At 38.1% G+C, this 22163-nt stretch overlaps 2 protein-coding genes across 2 annotated transcripts in view; both read right to left on the bottom strand.

Annotated features, from left to right (window-relative positions):
* CCDC138 (coiled-coil domain containing 138) overlaps positions 1-11658 on the bottom strand; it is a 35048-nt gene extending 23390 nt beyond the window's left edge. The window contains exons 1-10 of the mRNA XM_048293564.1: positions 11578-11658; positions 9404-9464; positions 8631-8766; positions 7778-7893; positions 6953-7137; positions 5793-5951; positions 4503-4622; positions 3051-3128; positions 2864-2974; positions 547-711 (exon numbers count right to left, since the gene is read on the bottom strand). Of these exons, the coding sequence (XP_048149521.1) occupies positions 547-711; positions 2864-2974; positions 3051-3128; positions 4503-4622; positions 5793-5951; positions 6953-7137; positions 7778-7893; positions 8631-8766; positions 9404-9464; positions 11578-11658 (1212 nt within the window). The remainder of the gene's footprint in view (positions 1-546; positions 712-2863; positions 2975-3050; positions 3129-4502; positions 4623-5792; positions 5952-6952; positions 7138-7777; positions 7894-8630; positions 8767-9403; positions 9465-11577) is intronic.
* A 1073-nt stretch (positions 11659-12731) lies between these two features.
* RGPD4 (RANBP2 like and GRIP domain containing 4) overlaps positions 12732-22163 on the bottom strand; it is a 34478-nt gene continuing 25046 nt past the window's right edge. The window contains exons 21-29 of the mRNA XM_048327029.1: positions 21980-22147; positions 20541-20633; positions 19493-19689; positions 18737-18965; positions 18160-18258; positions 17826-17968; positions 16018-16291; positions 15561-15895; positions 12732-13309 (exon numbers count right to left, since the gene is read on the bottom strand). Coding sequence (XP_048182986.1) covers positions 13004-13309; positions 15561-15895; positions 16018-16291; positions 17826-17968; positions 18160-18258; positions 18737-18965; positions 19493-19689; positions 20541-20633; positions 21980-22147 — 1844 coding nt within the window. The 3' untranslated portion in view covers positions 12732-13003. The remainder of the gene's footprint in view (positions 13310-15560; positions 15896-16017; positions 16292-17825; positions 17969-18159; positions 18259-18736; positions 18966-19492; positions 19690-20540; positions 20634-21979; positions 22148-22163) is intronic.

Here is a 22163-nt window from a genome sequence, read left to right as displayed (position 1 = left end):
TACATGTGAGCTCAATCTCAGTAAATCCAATCACAGTGGCTACTAATCTTTTATATAATGAAGAAATACAACAAAGTGAATTTTCTGAACACCTCGCTGATTTCTACATCTTGGTATCACAAGAAAGAAAACAATAGAGGTGTTGAAAGTACAGCATAGCATCACCTTTTATTGGTGATAAATTGAAATTTTAATATCTAAACAGGCATAAAAACATTTTAAATTGGACCTGTTCATCTCCTTAAAACAACAACTTAAAACCAAGTATCACACATAAAACACAAGGCAAACTATCACCTCACAGAAGTGACTCGAAATAAAATGCTGAAACTCTCATGTTGAGACAGGACACCACACTTTTTATTAAAAATTATCTGTATGCTTTACAAATGACAAATTATCTATTGTATCTCACATTTGGAATGAATATTGACTTACTAACAATTATTTTAATTACATGTTGACCTGTTATACTCTCAGAATCATTTAAACCACCCAGAAATCTGAAAACATATTAACACAAGCAAGCAACCCAAACCCCTTTACCTTCATACACTTTTCCTGAGTATAGGATTTTTTTGAGCTCCAAGTAACCATAGGTTTATGACTGTCCTCTCTCTCTTCTTGTGTTTTTATTTTGCTAAGATGCTGGTCTGAGATCCAATCCATAAGACAAGTTAAGAGCTCATAAACTTGTGAATTCAATGGTAGCTGTAATATATCCACAATATCAGATATTTCAGCTTTCAATTTAATGCTTTTTCTAAGCTAAAATAGTAACAGACTGAAATACATGAGAGTACATTAGCTATGAAATATTGTGCATAATAGAAGGAATGAAAATTTTACGCCCGATAAAATCTGAGAGGTGAGTTACTGTGGTGTGAGCCTGTGGAAAATGTATTCAAGGAGACCGTGATCTTGAACAGGCCATGTGTGCTCTGCTGGGCCTTGTACCTAGGGTTTGAGAAGCCTGTATAGTACTAATGTAACTGTAACTCAATATCTCTGGGAAAGGTAACCTCTGTGTGGATCAAAGGTTGGAAGGTGGCAGTCCTGACTGGGAGAGCACCATACATCAAGGAGTCAGAGATCCACAGCACAGTTTACTTGAGTAGGTGCAGTCTGTGCAGTGTTGCACTGATCAGTCAATGGCACAGTTTATCCTGTGCTTGGCTGCAGGATAAACTCGGGCAGCTCCCACTTGGCACTGCTGATGCCGCCTGGCCTTGGCCTTGTCTAAAAGGGAAACAAGGTCTTCTCCCATGAACGTCCTTCATGAATAGAGTTGTTTTCTTGCAAGAAAATTATATCATAGCTTGAGTGGCCAAAAAGCAGGGGCTTCCCTCAACGGACAGGCTCTGCTCAGCATGCCATGGGAAAAGTCCACCAGGGCTCCATCTGATGCTGTGCAAACACAAGGTTCCCAGCATCTAAAGGAACACAAGATTTACTCACTCTCTATACTCCTCCTCTTACTCTGTCTTACTAAAATAGCCATTTAATTAAGCCATTTGTTGTCAGGCCTTTCTTACAAAGACCCAGAAGGAACCCTGAAGCATTCGTTCTCTCTCACACCTCACTCCCCAGTTCAAAACAGACACCTTTTGTGACGGTTTCTGGGTGTGAAAAACATATACCCGTAATTTATTTTGTACTTAGACAAATGGTAATAAAACAGCTTGGAAAAAGATTTCACATACAGAATCACTACATTTTATAATTCCTGACAAATGAATTACAGGAGAGAGCAAGTCTTTAATGTCCTCCACATGGGGAAGTTCATATTTCAATGCACTAGACCTACTTTATTTCATTTCATGAAATCCACTGTTGTTAAATTTAACTGGGTAACTAGTATTGTTTAATAAAAAAGAACAAAGACTTCATGAAACTGTCACCTTGGCTCTACTACACTGCAGTGAAATACTCTACAAAAGAAATCCAGAGATACCTGAAGACAGGCTGCACAAACAATTTCCTAAAGACCTCAGAAGTTTTCTTCTATCTACCTTCAGATAACTCTTTCCTTCTTCACTCAGAACTGTAACTACTGATACTATTTGTATTTCATGTGCAACCAAAGTATGCTAATTTTTTGGCTACATATAGACAGCACAGTTTTAAGGCATCCATGTAGATCAATTAGATAGGGTGGTGTGAATATCTTTCTCATTTCACGGTTTACCTCTAGCTGGAAAAAAAAAGCGTAACCAGCTGGGAGATGTTGGCAGAGTAATACCATAAATGGAACAACATGGAGACAGAAAGAATTTCATTAAGTGATGTAAGATTTTTTAAGGAAAAAAAGTTGATTGTTTAGGAACTATGAATGAACACTGCATTTAATCTCTGCCCTTCACTAATGATTATTTCTCAAAAAAATAATAGTAGTATATCACTTTTGGTTTAGAAGATTAAGGTTCTTTATTGGATACTTCTGAAAGACTACTTTTTACCTGGTGTTATTCATAAGGACAGTGCTGCACTGTAGCAGTAACCAGAATAAGTCTAAGTAATTGTTCTGACACAGCAAAAGAAACCTGTGACAGTGGATGCAGGTTATAATTCTAATTGGCAGATGAAAGATGACATGATAGGAGGAGGGAAAATTGCCATATAAAGAAAAATATACACATGTACATACACATAAGCAATATGAAATCCAAGACATATTTTTAGCAGCAAACTTAATTCTTTGTCAAGTGTGGGTTTTCCCCCAATATAATCTGTTTCTTTTCTTAGCGTAACTCAAAATACAATTGGAAGCTACATTTCGCAATTTTTAGTAGATGCACAGAGAACATTACACTGCCTAATGGCTTTTGAATGAAAAGATTCAAGACTTCTGTTTAATTCTTACCGTAGCCGTTTTTGATGTTGCCATCACTTTTTCCTGTTTCACAGGTTTGCTTTGTTTCATCACTTGACATAAATCATTAGATTTCCGTACCATTGAAAATTCATGCTTCCTCTACAACAAAATGTAACAATGAATTATATTTCACTGGTTACCTATAAAAGAAGGCACATGTAAGAACAAACCTTACTTGTAGGTTCTCTAAACGAGCTTGTACTTTTCGTGCTTGACCTTCCAACTTCTTGTTCAAATCAGTTACATCACTCAACTGAAAGAATCAGAAAATATTAAACTATCTGTAAATTCAAAACTCACTTCATTACTTAAATATCACACTGAAGTAACTTGATGTTGTTGAGCAGCTAAGTTATTTAAGTTCAAGTTTTTTCTTATTAGCATGTAAAGTGATAGAAACAAAATCATCATCCACCTCCCTCAACAAATGACAGGATCATAGACTGGTTGAGACTCGAGAGCACCTCTGGAAGACATCTTGTCCAACCCCCCAGAGCTCAAGTTGGGCCACGAGGAACTGGCTGCTATGTCCAGACAGCTTTTGAACAGTTCCAAGGTGTGAGACTCTTATCACCTCTGTGGGCAACCTGTTCCAGGATCAATAAGACAGCAACCTTTCAGAGTGCAGGGGAAGAATAAGCACTACAATGACACCCTAGATATATAGGCATTTCACATTTCATTACTTTTCAAGATGAAGTGACATAATAATGAGCACAAATTCAAGAATATTATAATAGTCTTGTTAATGGGGAAGATGGTTACTGACCATGCTAAAAAACCAGTTTGCTCGGTGAGAAAAGATCAGGAAAACTGTAATCTCCATTTAAATAAAAAAAATGCTCTATCCATACAGCAATAAGCAGCATAATCATCACAGAAGCCCTCAGCTTGCACAGAAATGCAATGATTTTATAGTGAGAGGAAATAACAAGACAGATGGGTTGCATCAGAACCGTCAACATTCTAAGAGTTAGGTCTGACTTTCTGCAAGGGAAAGAATAAGGTTCTGCTGTAGATTTTTATTGTACTCAGATTATCAGAACTTTATTAGTTCAATGAATAAACAATACTAGAATAATTTAGATAACAATTTGTGTATCACCATTTTAGGTCAGATTTAACAGTCATGTGAGACAAATTCCTACTCTATGCATTACTATGAAACACCGCTCTAGTTTGAGAATTGAGAAAATACTGCCTTCATTAACATTTGCAAAAACAACTGAAAATACTGATCAAAATGAAGATAGAAATAAAGATTCTACTTTTTATTTAATAGAATCCGCACAGCAATTTGGCATAGCAAATCTGCACAGGGTGGATTCGATTATGTCATAAAACACTTTCTCTCCATCCATTCTCAATGGATTTTCCCTTCCTAACAATTAGCTGTTGCTACTGAGGCAGTGGAATAAATCCTACTTCTTTTTTATACTGTAACAAGTCAGAAAGGCTGAATTTCAAGTACTAGAAACAGGTGAGAAAAGTACTTTCAGTCATTCATACAATTCTTGTCTTAGAGAAACAAAAGGTCAGCAGTTTTGCAAACTAAAGCTGCTCAAATATTTAAAATTGCTGACTGTAACTTGTAGAATTATTTATAACAGGAAATAATTAATTTTACCTGTTTTCTTAAAGAGTCATTCACTTCCTTCAAGCTGTCAAATGATGACTTCAGCCTCCTATTTTCTTTAGTTATTTCTCTCAAGGCTTCTGTCAGCTGCTTAACTTCTGCCTCATGTTGCTATAGAAATACCAAATTTAAAAACATGATTTAAGAGAGACTATTCTAGAAACAGTAAGTTCCACTTACGTGTTAAAAGAATCAGACAAACTTTCAAATTCATGTTCTTCATGTCCAAATTCGCACGTTCAGTCAACAGCGAGAAAAACAAGATCCGTACTGCCTATCAAGACAGATCTGCACAGAAACTGAGAGCAACATGCACAGCCTACAGCTCCTATTGCTGCCCTACTCTACCCAGCCCAACTATATATATGTATATTTCTCAAACAATTCAGATGGGGGATGCGTTTGTGAACTAAAATCAATGACAAAGTTCTTACTTACAGCTCACTCTTCCAAATATTTACAAAAACTGTGACTGTGTTTTGAGGTTTCAACTCATGTTTTGGGCTTTGCTTACTCTGAATCACACAGAGTGAGAAACTAATCCTATGCCTTGTAGAGACTGGGGCTCAGGTTTACAACACAAACATATGAATTGTTAAATACAACCTGCATATTCATTGCCATTCGTCTCTTACCCCTGAAATTTGTTTTATATTTAATCTTCTCTAGACCTTAGATGTAAGTACCTCAGATTTGATAAAACAGAAAGGTTTTATTTTACTGAAAATATTTCAGCTTCCATTTCTCCCCTTCCATGAATTCACTCTTGTTTACTCATTCACCTACTCTTTCTTCCTACGCCCCCAAAGTTAGGTTGGTTTTCCTCAATTTCTTGAGTCTTTGGTTGCTAGTACGCTCTGCAATAGGTGTTATGTCATAAGATCTCAATGTGTCTTAAAGCATTCCCAAGGAAATCCACTGCAACTACAGCTAATGCAAAGATACTCATTAACTTACACACAATTACAGATAGACCACATTTTTTTCTCTAATATTGGTCACATAGCTTTCACTATTTTACAAACAAGTTACCTCATTTTTCTAACTTGTAACTGTAAAATGTACTACACATCAGACAATTAAATGCACCATTTTGAAACAGAAGTCATACAAAAACTCTAGCAACATTGTTCAGTACTTTTTATTTAAATCTTTCCTTCGGGGATTTCAAGCACTTCAAAGAAATAAGCAGGATTTCCAGCAAACGTGATGGCTTAAGATAACTACAAACAAGTTAAAGGGCATATAGAGCAATATCTATCATTAAATACATTATCCCACCTCTTTTATAACTCCAAATTTTGTGTGAACTTCTTCCTCAACACCTCTTATTTTAGCCAAAGCTGCTTCATGTTTAAAAAGCAATGCTTCTTGTTCTGTTAGAGAACACTCTCGTTTCTGCAGTTGCAGAGCATATTCCTGCTGTGCTGAACTTTCTCTCTGCATCAAGAAAAAAAGTTAAACTACTTAAAAAACCCATGTGAAGTTTTCCCAAATTATGCTGAATTTAAAATTTTGTCCCAGAGATATACTTAGCTCTTTGTGAAATTATAGTTACACAAGACCTTACTAATACAAAGTATCCTGATGGCCACCTCTGCTCAGTTTCCTCCCACATTAACCCAAAAGATTTCCATGTGCATTGGAATGGCTCAGCCTCCCAAAATATAAAACTCAACTCCACACAGTTGCTCTAGAAAATCAAACTTTGGCTTTTGCTTCCAAAAGATCTGGATAATGGTATTAACTGTAAGACAGAACAGTGTCTGATGTGATTGTCTATGCTGAACACTAGATTAATAATACTGTTTCTTCAACTAGTGAGAAGCATCCCTGAAAAAGCAGGGAAGAAAAAAGAGATAAAAAATTATTTTTATCTCATATGTTGCAAAAGACAGCCACAGCAGGGAATCCAGCAGAAGCTTAGGGAACTATTATAGAGTAAAACCATACAGGAGGCTCTTCTGTTAGTAGCCTAAACCTCCTGGAGATGAACTGGTGGGATGAATAGAGGGATTTTTGCAGGAGGCCATGATGGCAACTGCTTTGGAATGCCTAGAGTCAGGAGAAGAATTTCAGATATTCTCAGCAGAAGCAATGGTTGTGGGTGCTTCCCTCTATGCCCAGTGTGTCACAAGACAAGTCTTGGATATATAAACACTGTGTTCAAACTCCCTCAAGCTGAATCTGCCCACCTACTCATCTACCCACAACTCAAGTCAAAGCATCATTACTGAATCACTGAATTACTCTAGGGAAGAGGCAGATGAAGACTGATTCAGTATATAGGTAAATGTGATTAGCATAAAGTAATAGTAATATGTAATAGTTTTAATATATAAGTAAGTTTTACTATATAAGTAATTTCAGATTTCTTTCTCAAAAGTGAGAATCTTCATAGCATTATTCAACAAAAATTTTAAGGTGATTGCATTTCCTACCTGGAGCTTCTGATGTATGACAAATAATTCATCATAAATTTGACTGATGTAAGGTGGTATTAAACCTTGCCTATTGCATGCCTGAGCACCAGTTCCACGCACAATTTTCTTTAACAAACCACTGCTAATAATTTGGTCCCTATTTTCTTGAGTATTTGCAGACAAATGAGTTGGTAAAGTGGGGCCTGTGGACATGGAAAAAAAATGCATTTTACATTAAAAAATCAGTCCTAGCTAAATATTGATATGATTGTTGTACAAAACCAGAGAAAATGTGTTCTAGGAATTCGGAGTTATACAGCAAGATGTATCAAAATGTGAAAGTAATCTAAAGAATTACAGAGATGTGATCAAAGTTCTTGTTCCATGATTTATTCAAACTGATCAAGAATCAACAGTCTTATAAGTAAAACTATACCTCCACTGCAATATAGAAATCCCAGAGGTATCTGTATGGAATATATGCACAGACTGAATCATGTCACCAAAATCTCCTATTATTTTTGTAAGGGCTTCAGACAAGTGATTTGGGGCTGATTAGACCTTAGGGTGACACCCAATTAAACAGAACAAGACTTATGAAACTACTGGACACCACATGAGAAAATAACATTAGTATTGCTTCAAGTATGTCTGAACGTCCTAAAATAATTCTAAAGAAAGTACTCATACTAATGTGAAAAGTTAAATCCCCACATTAAAATACATTTTAGATGATTAGTGTATTTCTGAATTGAATTGAAATACATTTACTAGGGAGTTTTTAAGTTACACGTTATATTTCACAGAGAGTTGTAAGAATGTATAAAATTAAATATTTATTACCTGTTTTTGTGTATATTGCTGTATTTTGAATTGCATCAGTTTCAGAGCAAATAATGCCTTTTTCTTCTACTTCTAGACCACTTGAATCACAAAAAGAATCTTGCTCATCATCAAAACTAAAAGTACAGAAGAGCAGTAACTTTAAATTACTCAATTCCTTTCTAACATGATATATAACAGAGCACTGAAAGAAGTCTGCATAAAAAGGCAAACATTGCATAATGTAAGACTTTGATATTTTAGTGATAACAAATAGCAGAGTTAAATCATTTGAATGAAAGGCATTATTACTCACAAGCCTCAACCACAGCAATTACACGTTGCTGACTTAAAAGTTGTTACAATAACCAGGCTTTTCATGCTGCAAGCACATGTAAGCAACAGGTAAAACCAACACTCTTCCCTCACCACAAACCACCAAATCCCTGGAGAATAAGAAATACAACCCCCCCTTTTTAAATTATATTTTTCCTGTTTGGTGTAAAATAGCCCTTAAAAGAGATTTCTTGGCTGTTAGAATTGAATTATCTCTAAATAAACGTAAATCTGTTTATCAGTCTGGGCTATTTACTTTTCTCCTAGTTCATTTTTTTATCACCTAGTTCAGTTTATGTCATTCTTGTATCCCCTTAGCAATTCCAACATACATAGATTAGAAGTAGAAAGTGAAACAATATTCTTCATAAAAATCAGCATCTTCATTATCTCATAAATTGGCCACAAACAATTCTTTACTTAACAAGAAAACAAGAAACTTAAAACAAGTTTTGCACAGTCCAAATACATTGTTTACTCATGGTTAATCTGGATTATGAGAGAAAATAAATAATAAAGGAGAACTAAAAATACCTACCAATCCCTGTCTTTCAAGCTTTTTTGGAAATCACTAGATCTGATGCAGTTCTCTCTTCCAGTTTCAGTAAATTCTGACTCTAAAGAACAATTTGATAAAGAAATAGCTGCATTTTTCAGTGAGCTGTCAGTGTCACCTGAAATACATAAAGTTGCAAAAATTTTATTTTGCATTTGAGAAGTTGACATTAAGATATCAACAGGGACTTAGCAGAAGTGCTTTCCATGTAGTCATGTAGGTTTAAGAACCAAAACCACCACTGATGCAGCCTGATGAATTATGAAATTAATTATAAAAACTTAAACCACAGTAATAATTATTTAGATTTCACACCAGATTTGTCTTTCTGAAATTTTAGGGCTTGTCTGCACATAGAAATTTTTCTGTAACTGAAGTCTGATAAATACATTGTTTTAGCCTGCTGTCCCCATGCACCAGTTTCAGAAAGAGCCCAAATACATTCTAAATATTAAACATTTATTTATCTTTAAATTACAGCCAAATACATGCATCATGAGGTGGACTACTACCAACTAATTCAAGCAGGACTTAAACACAAACAGGCTGTGAACCATTGCTCCAAAACATCCTTTGTGCTCTTTACTTGTTAACATTCCCAGGCTGGCTCCCAGGTATCACACCCCCCTGATCAAGATTACCTACCTATTTAAAATGACAAAGTACAAAACCACTTTAAAAAAATTTAGGAACAATACAGCTTTAGTATATATTTCTGCTGCAAAAGATATTAAAGCACCATTGCTTGCTATTACCTTTGTAAACAAGGGAGCTTCTGCTTTTATATTTGGTATGCAATGCTCCTGAGAGGCAATCCTACAAGAAAGCACAAAACCACAGCACTCTAGTCAGACTTTTCAGGGAAAAAGCGTGTTACAACTTACTAGTTTAACAGTTACAACCTTGTGACAGAATTCTTACTACGAATGGCTGGCTTTGAAAAGGGAAGTGTTTTTTTTTTAATACATAAATGTAAATGATCCTCCTATTAATATAAAGAGGCAAATCTATTCCCTACAGTCTAATTAGGAAATACTCATAGTGTTATATGTTAGAATATTTGAGAAACTGTAAAGCACTATGCAGACAGTAACATAAAATAAAGGCATGAAAGTAGAATTAGGTAATCATGGAAACAGTGCCATCTAACTTCACATCTAGGCTTTTTATGCCAAAGTTTCCTGCTCTACTTTTTCTTACTAATTTATGAATACATACTAAAAAAGTGAATGACAGAAATTTTAGGCTACAAACAAAATCAATTAAATGTACATTACAAAATATCAGATTCAAGGCAGCTCTCATGATCTTACTTGTTTCACTGCATCTCTCTGCTATGCTCTAAATCCAGTGATAAACTGCTGTATTTTCCTGCACTTGAATGACCATTTTTTAATGAAATGACAAAGCACACCAACACGTGTAACATTTTCTTCCTTGCAAGCATTAAAATCTCAGTGACAGTCTTTTAAAAGTAAGTTTTAAAAATTACTTTTCCTTAAAGAACAGTTCTGTAATTCAAAGCAGAATATCCCCTGAGAAAAATTACCCATAGAATCTAGAACTCCATCAAATGCTATCCAAGTTGCAAATCCTTCTGCAGGAACTAAAGTCACATACAGCCTGATTTTAGCTGGTAAAAAACTCAAATCTTCACATCACATTTGGGACAGTTCCTGATCCTAAAATGGCAAGGCACTTTTCCTACGAGAAAAAAGGCTGGGTTTTATATTCATTTGATGACTCTCAGGACCAACTCAGTAACCCAACCCAACTCAAAGTATCTAACTCAAACCCACTTTCAATCTCTCCCAATCTCTGGTTGCTCATGGGTATTTTTCCACCGTATGACTTCCCTCGCAGCATGATTTTGAACACTTAAGGTCTGTTATCCCCTGGACACACTGGAAGCATTTGACCCAGGAAGTACGGATGCATGGAAACAACTGCAAAAATTTGCTTCACTGAAAGAAAAACATTTCAGGCAAAATAAAGGTGCCTGGCCAGGAAATACTCCTTCTACTAAGTATCAAAGGCTTTTGAAACACCAGCATGAGGGGGAGGGGTCTTTGCTGCTGGATTTTCAGGCAGATCAGTTTTCCAATCCACTGTGTAGACCCGTAAATACTTGTCAGCACAAGTAATAGAAAGAGAGGAACCACAATACAGTTCCTTCATTCATATGAGTGGAAAGAACCTCACCTTCTCTGGTGTAAAACAACATTACTATACCCTGGCAAGGGAATGATACCCATCATAATTAACTGTCTGGTCATTGCAGCAGTCTCTAATGGGCCATGGGTTTGATTTCTGATTGACAAGATACAGAACAATTTCCTGCTCTCTGACAAGAGCTAATCACTAAGCTTTACCAAAAAAAAAAAAAAAAAAAAAAAAAAAAAAAAAAAAAAAAAATCACAAACACGCCTAAGTAAGGCTGTCAATTACTGTGGCAAAAAAAAGATAAGAAAGAAAAGAGTTATCCTATTATATATATTCCATACAAGCTTAGTATACTCCTACGAGGATTCACATATTTTCTCACTCAACTGGCAGGCACCAGGTCTTAGGCAAAAACTAAATGCTAAACTGTGTCTTGGTACCGCACAGGATCTAGAATTGCAATATCTAGGGAAATCTCCCGCTCAGAGAAGGATGACTCTTCAGCATTTCTACTCTACAGCAATCGGAGCACGGGGACAGGGAGGAGCAGCAAGAACACGTAACCTCCACAAGTCTGTTTAAACCCCACTTTTGTCTCGCACTGCCCGGGTACGCAACAGCACGGCGCTCACAATGAACCCCGAGGGAGAGGACAGACCCCCCACCCTGCGTCTCCTTCAAACACTGCAGGAACGCGGCGAGGAGGAAATGGCTTTTCTGTGCCGCCTCCTCCTCCCGCAGGCCGCCCGCCCCGGCCCCGTCTCACCCCCGCCGGCCCCCGCGGGCAGCGCCCCTGCAGCCCCCGGGCGGAGCGGCCGCGGCCGAGGCCGGGCCCGGGGCCCGCCATGGCGGCACCGCCGCGCTCGAACCAACCGCCACGGCCCGCGCCGGCGCACTCGGGGCCGCGGCAGCGCCGGCCGGGGCGGGCAGGGCAGGGCAGGGCAGGGCCGGGGGAGCCGCCGCATTGGGCCCGGCGGGGCGGGCACACAACAACCACCGCTCACCGCTCCTCTCCGCCCCCGGCACAGCGCGGCCTGAGAGCATCGCGGCCAACCCACGACCGAACAGCGCCCTGGCAGCTGGACCACTCAGTGCCACCTCCTTCAACAGTTCCAACGACGGTAATTCCAACACGGCCAATGTCCAATCACTCTTTCTGGGAAGAAATACCTCCTACCTAAACTTCCCCTGTGACACCGTAAGTCTACGTCCTCTTGGCCTGTCGCTGGGTGGCTGAGAGGCTGAACGAGCCCTAGCTCCAGGCTCCTTTGAGTGGTTGTAGAGAGGGGTAAGGTCCACGAGGACACCTGAAGACATACTACTGCCATCCTTTAAAAATAAATAAATAAACCCCCAAATAAAGCTAAGTTAAATGCATGGTGCCAACACAGAGCTGTAGAGTATCAGTTTAAATAAACCCCGCATTCACCCATGCATACTCACTCTTGGGAGGCAAAGTTGTAAAAGGTACAAGCATGCTGGCATACACAAGCTAGAGCCTGCAGCGAGGTCAGAGAAGTTGGCCACAGCTAATAAAATACTTAAAGTATGTCAGGTAAAATCCCAATGTTAAGTAGATGTTTTTTCATTAAGCCAAGATTTTTAGAAATAAAAGTTTAAGTACAAAAAAAAAAAAAGTTGGCATACTGCTCTAGCAAAACATTGATCAACCATTTAAAAACTGTGCTCTCGCTTTCAAATACTGAGGTGATATTCAGAGACTCCAGACAGAACAAACCAGCATCCACCTGGCTCAGCCTGCTTTCTGTACACTGAAATACCCATTAACTTTCAAAGGCCTTCAGAGTACAGTCCAGCAACTTGCATCTACAGTCTGCACATTCAAAAGAGCTTCATGAGAGCAAGAACCAAGTTATACAAGTTACTTTCTTTTAAACAAACCAAAGTGAAGACAAGACATTTATTTTAACAAGACTAGGATTTAATTTTTAAAATTTGACACTTGATACAAATATGTCAGGATAACACAAATACACCTGAAATATGCCAGTGCCTGAACTTTATTTACCATGCAAAAAAATCAATTAGAACACATAAAAAATTCAACTATAACCTGTAATTTTACATTTATACATCAGAAGTGTCCATTTTAAGAAGTTGAAATAATTAGTCAATAACATCTAAGTACTGATTTATACTGCTAGGACATTTGTATACTCAAAGAAATAATTCTATATTTGCCCACAGTCTGTAATGACAATTCTTCCATTTACTAGCCCTTTAGGAGAACCAAAGGATTCGATCTTTTTCACTACATCCATTCCATCTTTCACAAACCCAAATACCACGTGCTTGAAGTCCAGGTGTTCTGCTTTTTTAAGTGTTATGAAGAACTGAGAATTATTTGTATCCCTGCCCTTATTTGCCATTGACAACAATCCAGGACCAGTGTGTTTCACTTCAAAATTCTCATCTTCAAATGCTGTTCCATAAATTGACCGTCCACCTGTTCCATCATAGTTAGTTATATCTCCTCCCTATAAAAAAAAAAGCACAGCATTAACTGACAAGTCCCAAAACATAACCCAAAAATTGTATTTCCTTTCAACAGTAAAGACTTAGTTTTGGAAGAACTCCTTTTTCATTTTCACAAGTATCAATATCTACTTAGATGTAGGGCTTCCCAGCTTCAGCAGGTTTGTTCATGGCAAGGGAAGCTGTAAGTAGAAGGTTTATCCCTTATTCTGAACACAGCATTTTATCTTCCTGCTCCCCATGGTGACATTCCTCTAGGCCTGTCTTTCTCTGCATCACTTGGCCCTGGAAGCAGCCTGGACCTGCATTATCTCATTGAAGGCCTGTCCTTGCTTAGTCCCCACAGACACAGAATTAATCACCTAAAAAAGGTAAACATAGCAGTGACCAGTAATTCCATACAGCTTTTGCCACATTACTGGTTGAGCAGCATGGTGTGTTTTTTATCCTTCTGGAAGGCAGCAAATTTCTGATAATTTGAGTTCCTGATAATTTGGTTCCTGATAATTTGAGTATACACATAAAGGTGACAGTGTAAATTGTATCTGAAAGACAGCCTTAGTTCTCATTGAAGAGCTTCTCACTGTACCTGAAGAAAGTTCAGGCAAAGCAGAGCAAACTTAAAATATACTCATTTAAATGTGACAAACTTTGTCAAGGCACACATGGTGCAGTTAACTGCTTTAAAGAAAGTCTGCTCCTTATAGAATGCAGAATACCCTGAAATAAGCTTACACCCTAAAGTTTATCAGAAAGTTAACAAATGAGCCATAAAGTGCATACTTCAGACATACAGAGATAGCTAATCAAAAGACATGCTAATATTTTATTCTGGTGACAAGTCTTTCATATACTATCACAGAATGGTTTACATTGGAAAGGATGACCTTAAAGATCATCTAGTTCCAACTCCCCTGCCATGGGCAGGGACACCTAGAACTAGGACCAGGTTGCTCAGAGCTCCATCCAGCCTGGCCTAGAACACTGACAGGGATAGGGCATCTACAGCTTCTCTGGGCAATTTGTTCCAGTGTTTTACCACCCTCACAGCAAACAACTTTCTCCTAACATCTAGTCTAAACCTACTCTCTTTTACTTAGAAGCCATTCCCCCTCTGTCCTGTCACTACATGCTCTTGTAAAAGGCTTCTTGCCATCTTTCTTGCAGGATCCCTTCAGGATCTGGAATGACACCATTGTATCTATCACCTCTAAGCTTTCTCTTTTCCAGGCTGAACAAACTCAATTATCTTAGTCTCTCCTCACAAGGACCAGTGCTCCAACCTTCTTAAAAGTCTTGACCCTACTCTGGACTTGCTCCAATGGGCTGATGTCCTTCCTATTACTTTTGTATATTATTTTCCTATATTACTGTATACATCTGGGCATATAGAAGGTCATCTACATCCCTCATCTTCAGGGATGTAGTGACATGCAGATCATTAGCACAGCATGTACTGAAGTTGGTTCATTTTGCCTGATACAAGTTACTAAAACTCAATGAACTATTGATGAGAATTTTAAGAAAGGAAAGGTCTATCTGAGATATGATCTATCTCCTAAGCCTTCAGCACTTACGAAGAACTTGCCAGTGCTACCAAATGCACACAGAGGTTTAAAACCAACGCTGTCTAACCTAGGGTTACAGAGGTACTGCAGGTTGATACTCTCAGCACAAAACTTGATGTTTTAGGCAACAGGCCACTGTGTGGTAGTTGGGATCTAGAAGCCTTGTTTTAGATTGAAACCTAATGTCTATGCTACCTGGAATATCACTTTTAAAGTGCACATTATCTGAAATAAAAAGTGTACTTTCAAGTCTAAGAGAAGTCTGGAAAGTAAGTGTTCTTAATAGGTGAGCATACAGAAGTTCTTCTCTGGAGAGAGAGAAGAATGAATGGTAGTTTTGGGAAGGCCTACCTTCCTTGGTGTTCCTGTTCAGCAACAGGCCCCTAGTCTATTGTAAGAGGACTCCACTCTCCCTCCATTTTTTCTTCCACACTGACGTAATAGCACTAGGAAACACTGAAGCATAAAGCCACTGGCAAACACAGGTGAAAAGCATCCATCTTAGGGTAGCACGTGCTGCTTGCACCATTTCTCATCTTGTAGAGAAACAACAGATGAGACTATCCTGCACAGCGGATCCATGCTGCCAACAAGAATGTGCTATTCCGTGTAAGTCCTTTTTTGAAGGGCCACTGTTAGTCAAGATGCATCTCATCTCAGTGAAGCGTCTTCCTTTTATGCTTACCTGACATACGAAGTCTGTGACTATTCTGTGAAAGCGAGAGTTCTTGAATCCAAATCCTTTCTCTCCTGTGCACAGGGCTCTGAAATTTTCAGCAGTTCGAGGGACAATATTTGCAAACAGCTCCATGGTTATATGTCCTAAAGGTTCATCATCAGCAGAAACTTCAAAATACACAACAGGGTTGGTGTCCTTTGACAATCCTGCTGCCAGAGACAAGTGCCCCTTCTGCAGTTCTGACAAGCTAAGCTGGCATTGTTCAAACATCCTCTTGAAAGAGTTGGCCATTTCTTGGCTTTTAAATCTGACTGCAAATTGCTCTACTTTTACTTCACCATCTGAAAATAAATCCAAGAAGAAGGTTTGTTTAGCTTCATCTTGTAATAATCTCCAGGAAAAATCAGAACCACAGAAACTACAGACTACATAGAAAAAACAAAGACCACCTGAAAAAACTCACCAGCATAATCTGTGGCTGTCCAAATGAAAGCATTGTTTGATGTATCAGAGGGCACTAAGTTCATTTCTTTGGTGATAACATGGTTTGCACAGACTTTAAGAACTTGGTCTCTTCTCATTAGGACTCTATAGTATTTCTTCTGTGTATGGAAGAGGATCTTGATCTCTCCAACACCACGTTCCTTCCACTGAGTAACATCCCTGTCCCATCTGTAAAGTTTTGCCCTCTCCTTGAAGAGAATTTCTTCATCTTCTTCTCCAGATTTTACTTCCACCTAAAAAAACCAGCACAGTAGACATCTGTAATTTCCTAGAGAGATATTAGTCATTACACATACTTATGAAGATTCTGACATATTACAGTGGAAAAGTATTCAGTGTGTTCATTTCTCCAACACTCCATTCATCACACCAAAATAGGAAAAACATTTTCAGAATTTAAAAGCCCAACAAATCCCACTATTGGAAATCAATTACAGCACAGCAATACTCCTTCACCATACTACATGTAGCTCTGGTGGGTGTTTGTCAGTTTTGCTTTGGGAGTGGTTTGGTTGGTTGGGTTTTGGTGGGATTTTCTTTTTTGAGTGGGTTGGTTTTTTTTTCTTTTAACAAAACCCCAAGACTTTATCAAGTGCTCAAGTTTCCCAAGTTTCATGTTTGTTGAATGACATGCACACAGAAGTGAAGACGAAGTATTGTAATCATTCCAGGAGTTACCTTCAGCACTTAAAGAATATGATACTTGCATTTGAACAGAATAAACACTAAGTATACAAAACTGAGGCCTGACAGCTGTATCTCCACCTCACTTTATGTATGCATTTACTGGCCTCTGATCTCCTTTAGTTAACACCTCTCCAAAGATATTGAACACTTGAGAGCTGGAGAAATATGTGACAAAAAACTTTGTGAAATTGAAAAAGGGAAGCAGGGAAGAAAAACATCACAGAAGTCATAATAGGACACACATTAATAGGACACATTTTGAAGAAGGAAGTTGAAGGCATGTTACAAAATAGATCAGACTAGGTGTTCAAATTAAAGGACACCACATACTGTTCCCTTTGTGCTCTATTTGCCTTGCTTAATAATTTTACTAATCTACAGTTAAATTTTATTACTTCTAGAAAGGTCAGAAAATAACACTATATCATCGAAAGAGTCTGAAATTATTACTAGGCTAAAAACCAAATCAAGATATGAATAACTGTGTGACATCTCACTCAGTAAGTTGTAAGGCTACCTTCAAAGTTGAAGGTTCTCCTACTTCTGGAAAAATAATTTATTTTCAAACTAACGAAGTTAGTTCCCTTAGTCTTCAGGTGATGTTAATTGTACATCTTCTTCTTTAGTGATTCTAGAAATCTCTTGCCTAGCTTAGAGTAAAAATTCTTAGCTGGCATGGCTTTCACAGAACTGAATCTACAAGTCACTGATACAAAGCCATAGCTGAGTTGCACAGGTACTAGCAGTTATCCAGTTACCCTTCCCAATTTTCAGCTATGCTACATAAATGCTTTAGGTTTTACAAACTATGTGTACAAATTGGCATCCTGACCAATTCTCAGTCAAGTCATAAAGAAATCAGTGTTGAAGATTTTAACTGAGGCACGAGCCAACTCCCCAGGGCTATGCTGTACTAGGATTTAAAACAAGACATGTTTCAACAGAGTCAATTGTAAGACATGCAGAACAAGGCACAACAACACAGAAAGCCAAGTTAGGTAAGCAAAACATATTTTAAATTTGCTGTATTAGCAGACATGCTTATCTTAACATTGTTTTATATTCCAGAAGTCATCTTACCTCTGGTAAGGACACAATTGGCTCAAAATGGATATCATCACTGTGTACTACCTCATCATCACTACCACCTTCATCTTCATCTGCTTTACGGGTGGTATCTCCAAACACAGTTGCTCCTGTATTTGCCCATTTGAAGTTTTTATCTACAATTAAGAGAGTTAAAGTTTAAACTCTGTGTAGTTTTTTTTCCTTCCTGACAAAACCTCACAAAAAATGGTTGTTTCTACTGATCAGCAGAAATTTGTAATCATACGATACAACTTTTGCACAAAAGTTATATCGTATGAAGCAGAAGTCCAGCTGAGGTCTGTCTCAAGAGACTAGTTGAACTCACCTTTTGAGCCAAAAGCAAAGTCTTCAGAACTTTTGGATGCCAGATCTGCAAATGACAGGCCTGCAGTATTGCCAAAACCGAATGAGATGATTCTGTTTTCTATCAAATAAAAAGAGGAAAGTAAAAGATTTTTCTCTACCTTCTTAAAGAAAATGCATTTCTGTAGTGACAAGAATAAACTGGAGAACTGCCTACTGCATTTTTTCCCTTCCAATAAATTTAAAGTTTGAATGACACTTGTCATAATGACCATCTATTATGGTTTTAAAAAAGGCCCCAAGACTGTGTGAGTTTTAGCATACTACTTCTATACAGATCCACAGAGTAAGTATTCATATGGTATTTAACAGTAAACTAATGAAAGTACCTCATACGTAAATTACACAATAGACTCTAGCATTGTTTTGTCATGAATTTGAACTTAAATTTCATATATACACATTTTTACCAGACTGGTACCCATGTTTCTAATTCAGTACTGGTACTACTTCTCCCCAAGACAGCAACTATAGATAAAATGATCTACAGAAAAGCATAGTTTCCTACAAAAAAACCTCAGAGTATACCCCAACCTTACCTTGCGTTGACTCTGAACCATCTGAATCATTCTTTCTAGTTGACAAATCTACAGGTTTGTCTTCAGCTCGTGATGAAGTCTGTGATACTTGCACAGTTTCTGTGGTGGAATGTGGTTCCTCACTGCTAGTATCTGACTGGACAAGTACTGTCACCTTATCTTTTGATGGAGCAGGTATTTCTTCCTTACTGGTACAAACTAAGTCACTTGAGCTTGCAAATTCATTCTCCTGCAATTAATAAAAAAAGTAATGTAATAGACAAATAAGTTACAAGACCTTAGGACCCAAACCTCCCCTCTAGGAGACTAAGAACAGTCCTTGTAGAAAAATAAAGAACACCAAGAAAAGTTGTTGTAAGCTTTCTGAAGTTTTTCATTACAGTTAACACATAAAGATGTTAACTTGACAAGAGACTGAAGTAGCCTGTTTTCAAAAAAATACTATTATTTCCTGAAATCAAGCATACACCAAGAAAAGTTGTTGTAAGCTTTCTGAAGTTTTTCATTACAGTTAACACATAAAGATGTTAACTTGACAAGAGACTGAAGTAGCCTGTTTTCAAAAAAATACTATTATTTCCTGAAATCAAATCTCCTGTTCCAGTGTTGGCAGAGACTTGAGGCACAGCTACAAAAAACCTCAAATATATTTTTCCCCACTGGATGTTTTAGTTCCACAACTGTACTGTCTCACACATATATGAAGTAATTGTACAAGTTTAATAACAAGAAGTTCAGTAAAGATTTAGATCTTACTTTCATTTCTTGATTTTTAGCTTCTGACTTTAAGTCTTCCAGACTGTCACCTTCAATATCAGTGCTGACACCACAAACAGATGTAGAAGGAACCTGCAAAGCTTTTGTTTCAGCTTTCTCCTCAGGAGCTGGTTTCTTTTCCCAAGTAGCAGCACATTCTATTTCATTGTTGGATTCACCTTTTCCTACAAGGCCTACTGTAAAGAATTAATGGAAAATAACTGTGAAGGCAGCTAAATACTGAAATAATTTTTGGCCCCTACATTGTAAATTAACCTCATAATAGATCAACTTGAAGACAGACTCCAAGAGTTTCACAGACAGCATTACTCTTTAAATAGTGGAAGTGAACTGTCCTAACTTGGGGTGACTAGAATTGAAAATACAACATGCATGGTTTTTTTACTGCTATCAGGGAATTTCCATGCAATGATGAAGAGTTTCATCGTGGAGCTGCCACTACTACTAAGTTCCTTCAATATCTCCTCGTATTTCAGACAGCTCAATCCTTCTAGCCTATATCCTCAAAAAACCCCCAAACTTTACTTCTAGAAGTACCTACCCAGACTTCAAGTTATGCAACACTGAAGTCTGAGGCACAGTCATACACACATAAGCAAGTCATCTGCACCTGTAATTTTAGTACAGAGACCAAATAGGTTTTTTTTAAGGTTGACCAACACTAACTCACAAGCTTAAATTGAGTAACTGCAGAAGCAGCAAGTATTCAAAGATATAGACAACTTTCTCTTGAGCAGTATCATGCTAAGCTGAATTTTGCATATTCAGAGGGAGCTCAAGATAGGAAGAGACTTCAATGCTCTTGTTTAGAGGTCACCTGGAATGTACATTTCCCTTTCAGGTACCCCTTTACTGCTAACAGTTTAACACACTGAGCTTATTTGAGATGCAGCTTTTCTGCACCCAGCATCTGTGCTTCTAAAAACCATCCCAGGAAACAAAATTAAGCTCTGCCCATGTGACCTTCAGATTCAGAGTTTATGTTTTAGCACATGAAGCACAATAATTAAAGTTTCTTAAGACATACCTTTTACAGAACCTTGCCCTTTCTTCTTCTCTTCTGAATCACTGGGATAGAGTCTTCCATTAAGTTTCTTAACGGCTGTTTCATAGTCTTCATCTTAAGTACAGGAAACAAGAGTAAGTTCTCAGGCACACTCTAGGTCAGAAAAGTCTGCTAAGCTCTTCCAACTCACAAGGCTAGCAAGCATACATAGTTTTTGCTTATGTTTTAAGAGTTACACAAGTCAACAAGTAAGCTTTCACTTCTAGTTTTGCTTACATGTGCTCCAGTGTGCTGATAACACTTTTTCTCAGCCCAGATTGCTATAGATACGTGGCACAGGTTTTGACTGAGTGATTTTACTAAGAGGACCACTAAACAGATTTGGGAAAGAAGACTGAAGATTTTTTTACATAAAAACTTGCAAGCTCAGGTATTTGTGGGAGGGGGCTTGTCTTCTCCCATTTTCTGTTGAATACAATGTTTCAGAACTTCCATTTAAAGTATTTGCTGCTGAATAAATCAATCAACCAATTTTAATTGCATGCAATAAGGTTTGACATAAAATAAGTTTAGTTATAATACTAGCAATTTGCTTTAAAAGAAAAAAAACTCATTAGTATAGCATTCAGGGAACCTAAGATTGTTTTTAATAAAGACTGCCTTGTATTTGTAACAAAATACTTAAAGCAAGTCACTTGCTCAAGTACCTGATTATTTAGTCTTGCCTAACCACCTGCCTTGGTAATGATGTCAACACCCATAATACACCAGACAAATATCCTTAGTCACCCCTGGGCCTCCACTGTACTATTCTGTTTTGCAGACTTGAGCGTAAGTCTTTGGCCATAAGAACACTGACAGCATTACTTCCCATTGGCCCAAACAAAAATATTTGAGTGCTAACTGAGTATCTCAAGTTGGAAGGGACCCATAAGCATCACCAACTGCAGCTTCCTGCTCCTTGCAGGAGTACCTAAAACCAAGCCGTATGACTGAGTGCATCACCCAGATGTTGCTTGACCTCTGACAGGCCTGTTGCTCCAACTACTGTCCTGGGGAGCCTGTTCTAATGTGAACCCTCGCAGTGAAGAACCTTTTCCTAATCTGAACTTCCCCTGACAGCTTCATTCCATTTCCTTGTGTCCTACAGTAGAACAGCAGAGAGAGGAGATCAGCACTGCCTCCTCTGCTGATGCCCTTGAGGAAGTTGCGGACTGTGACGAGGTCACGCCTCAGCCTTGTCCTCTCCCAGCTGAACAAACCAAGTGACCTCGGCCAATACTCCCGAGTCTGGCACTCAAGGCCATTCACTTTGGTCACCCTCCAACAGTCTGATGTTCTTCTTACACACAAGAATCCAAAACTGCACACAGTGCTCAAACTGCAGCTGCATCAGTGCAGTGTATTACACCCTTTTCCCACAAAAGGGCAGTACAAATACAAACTTTGGCATTCCTTACCATCATCCTCATCACTCACATATCCAGGCTTATTCTTGTAACAGAAGAATGTTGAAGGGAGCTTGAGGAAGTCAGCAAGAGCTCTCTGTTCAGGGGTAGGTGTTAACTCGTAAACTATTACGACCTCATCAGACAGAACATCATCCTCTGACATGGTGGTCTTCTCAGCTTTTTTACAGAAATT

This window comes from Corvus hawaiiensis, chromosome 2 (genome assembly GCF_020740725.1).
Source record: "Corvus hawaiiensis isolate bCorHaw1 chromosome 2, bCorHaw1.pri.cur, whole genome shotgun sequence".
Lineage (NCBI taxonomy): Eukaryota > Metazoa > Chordata > Aves > Passeriformes > Corvidae > Corvus > Corvus hawaiiensis.
This window is presented reverse-complemented; position numbering and strand designations above follow the sequence as displayed.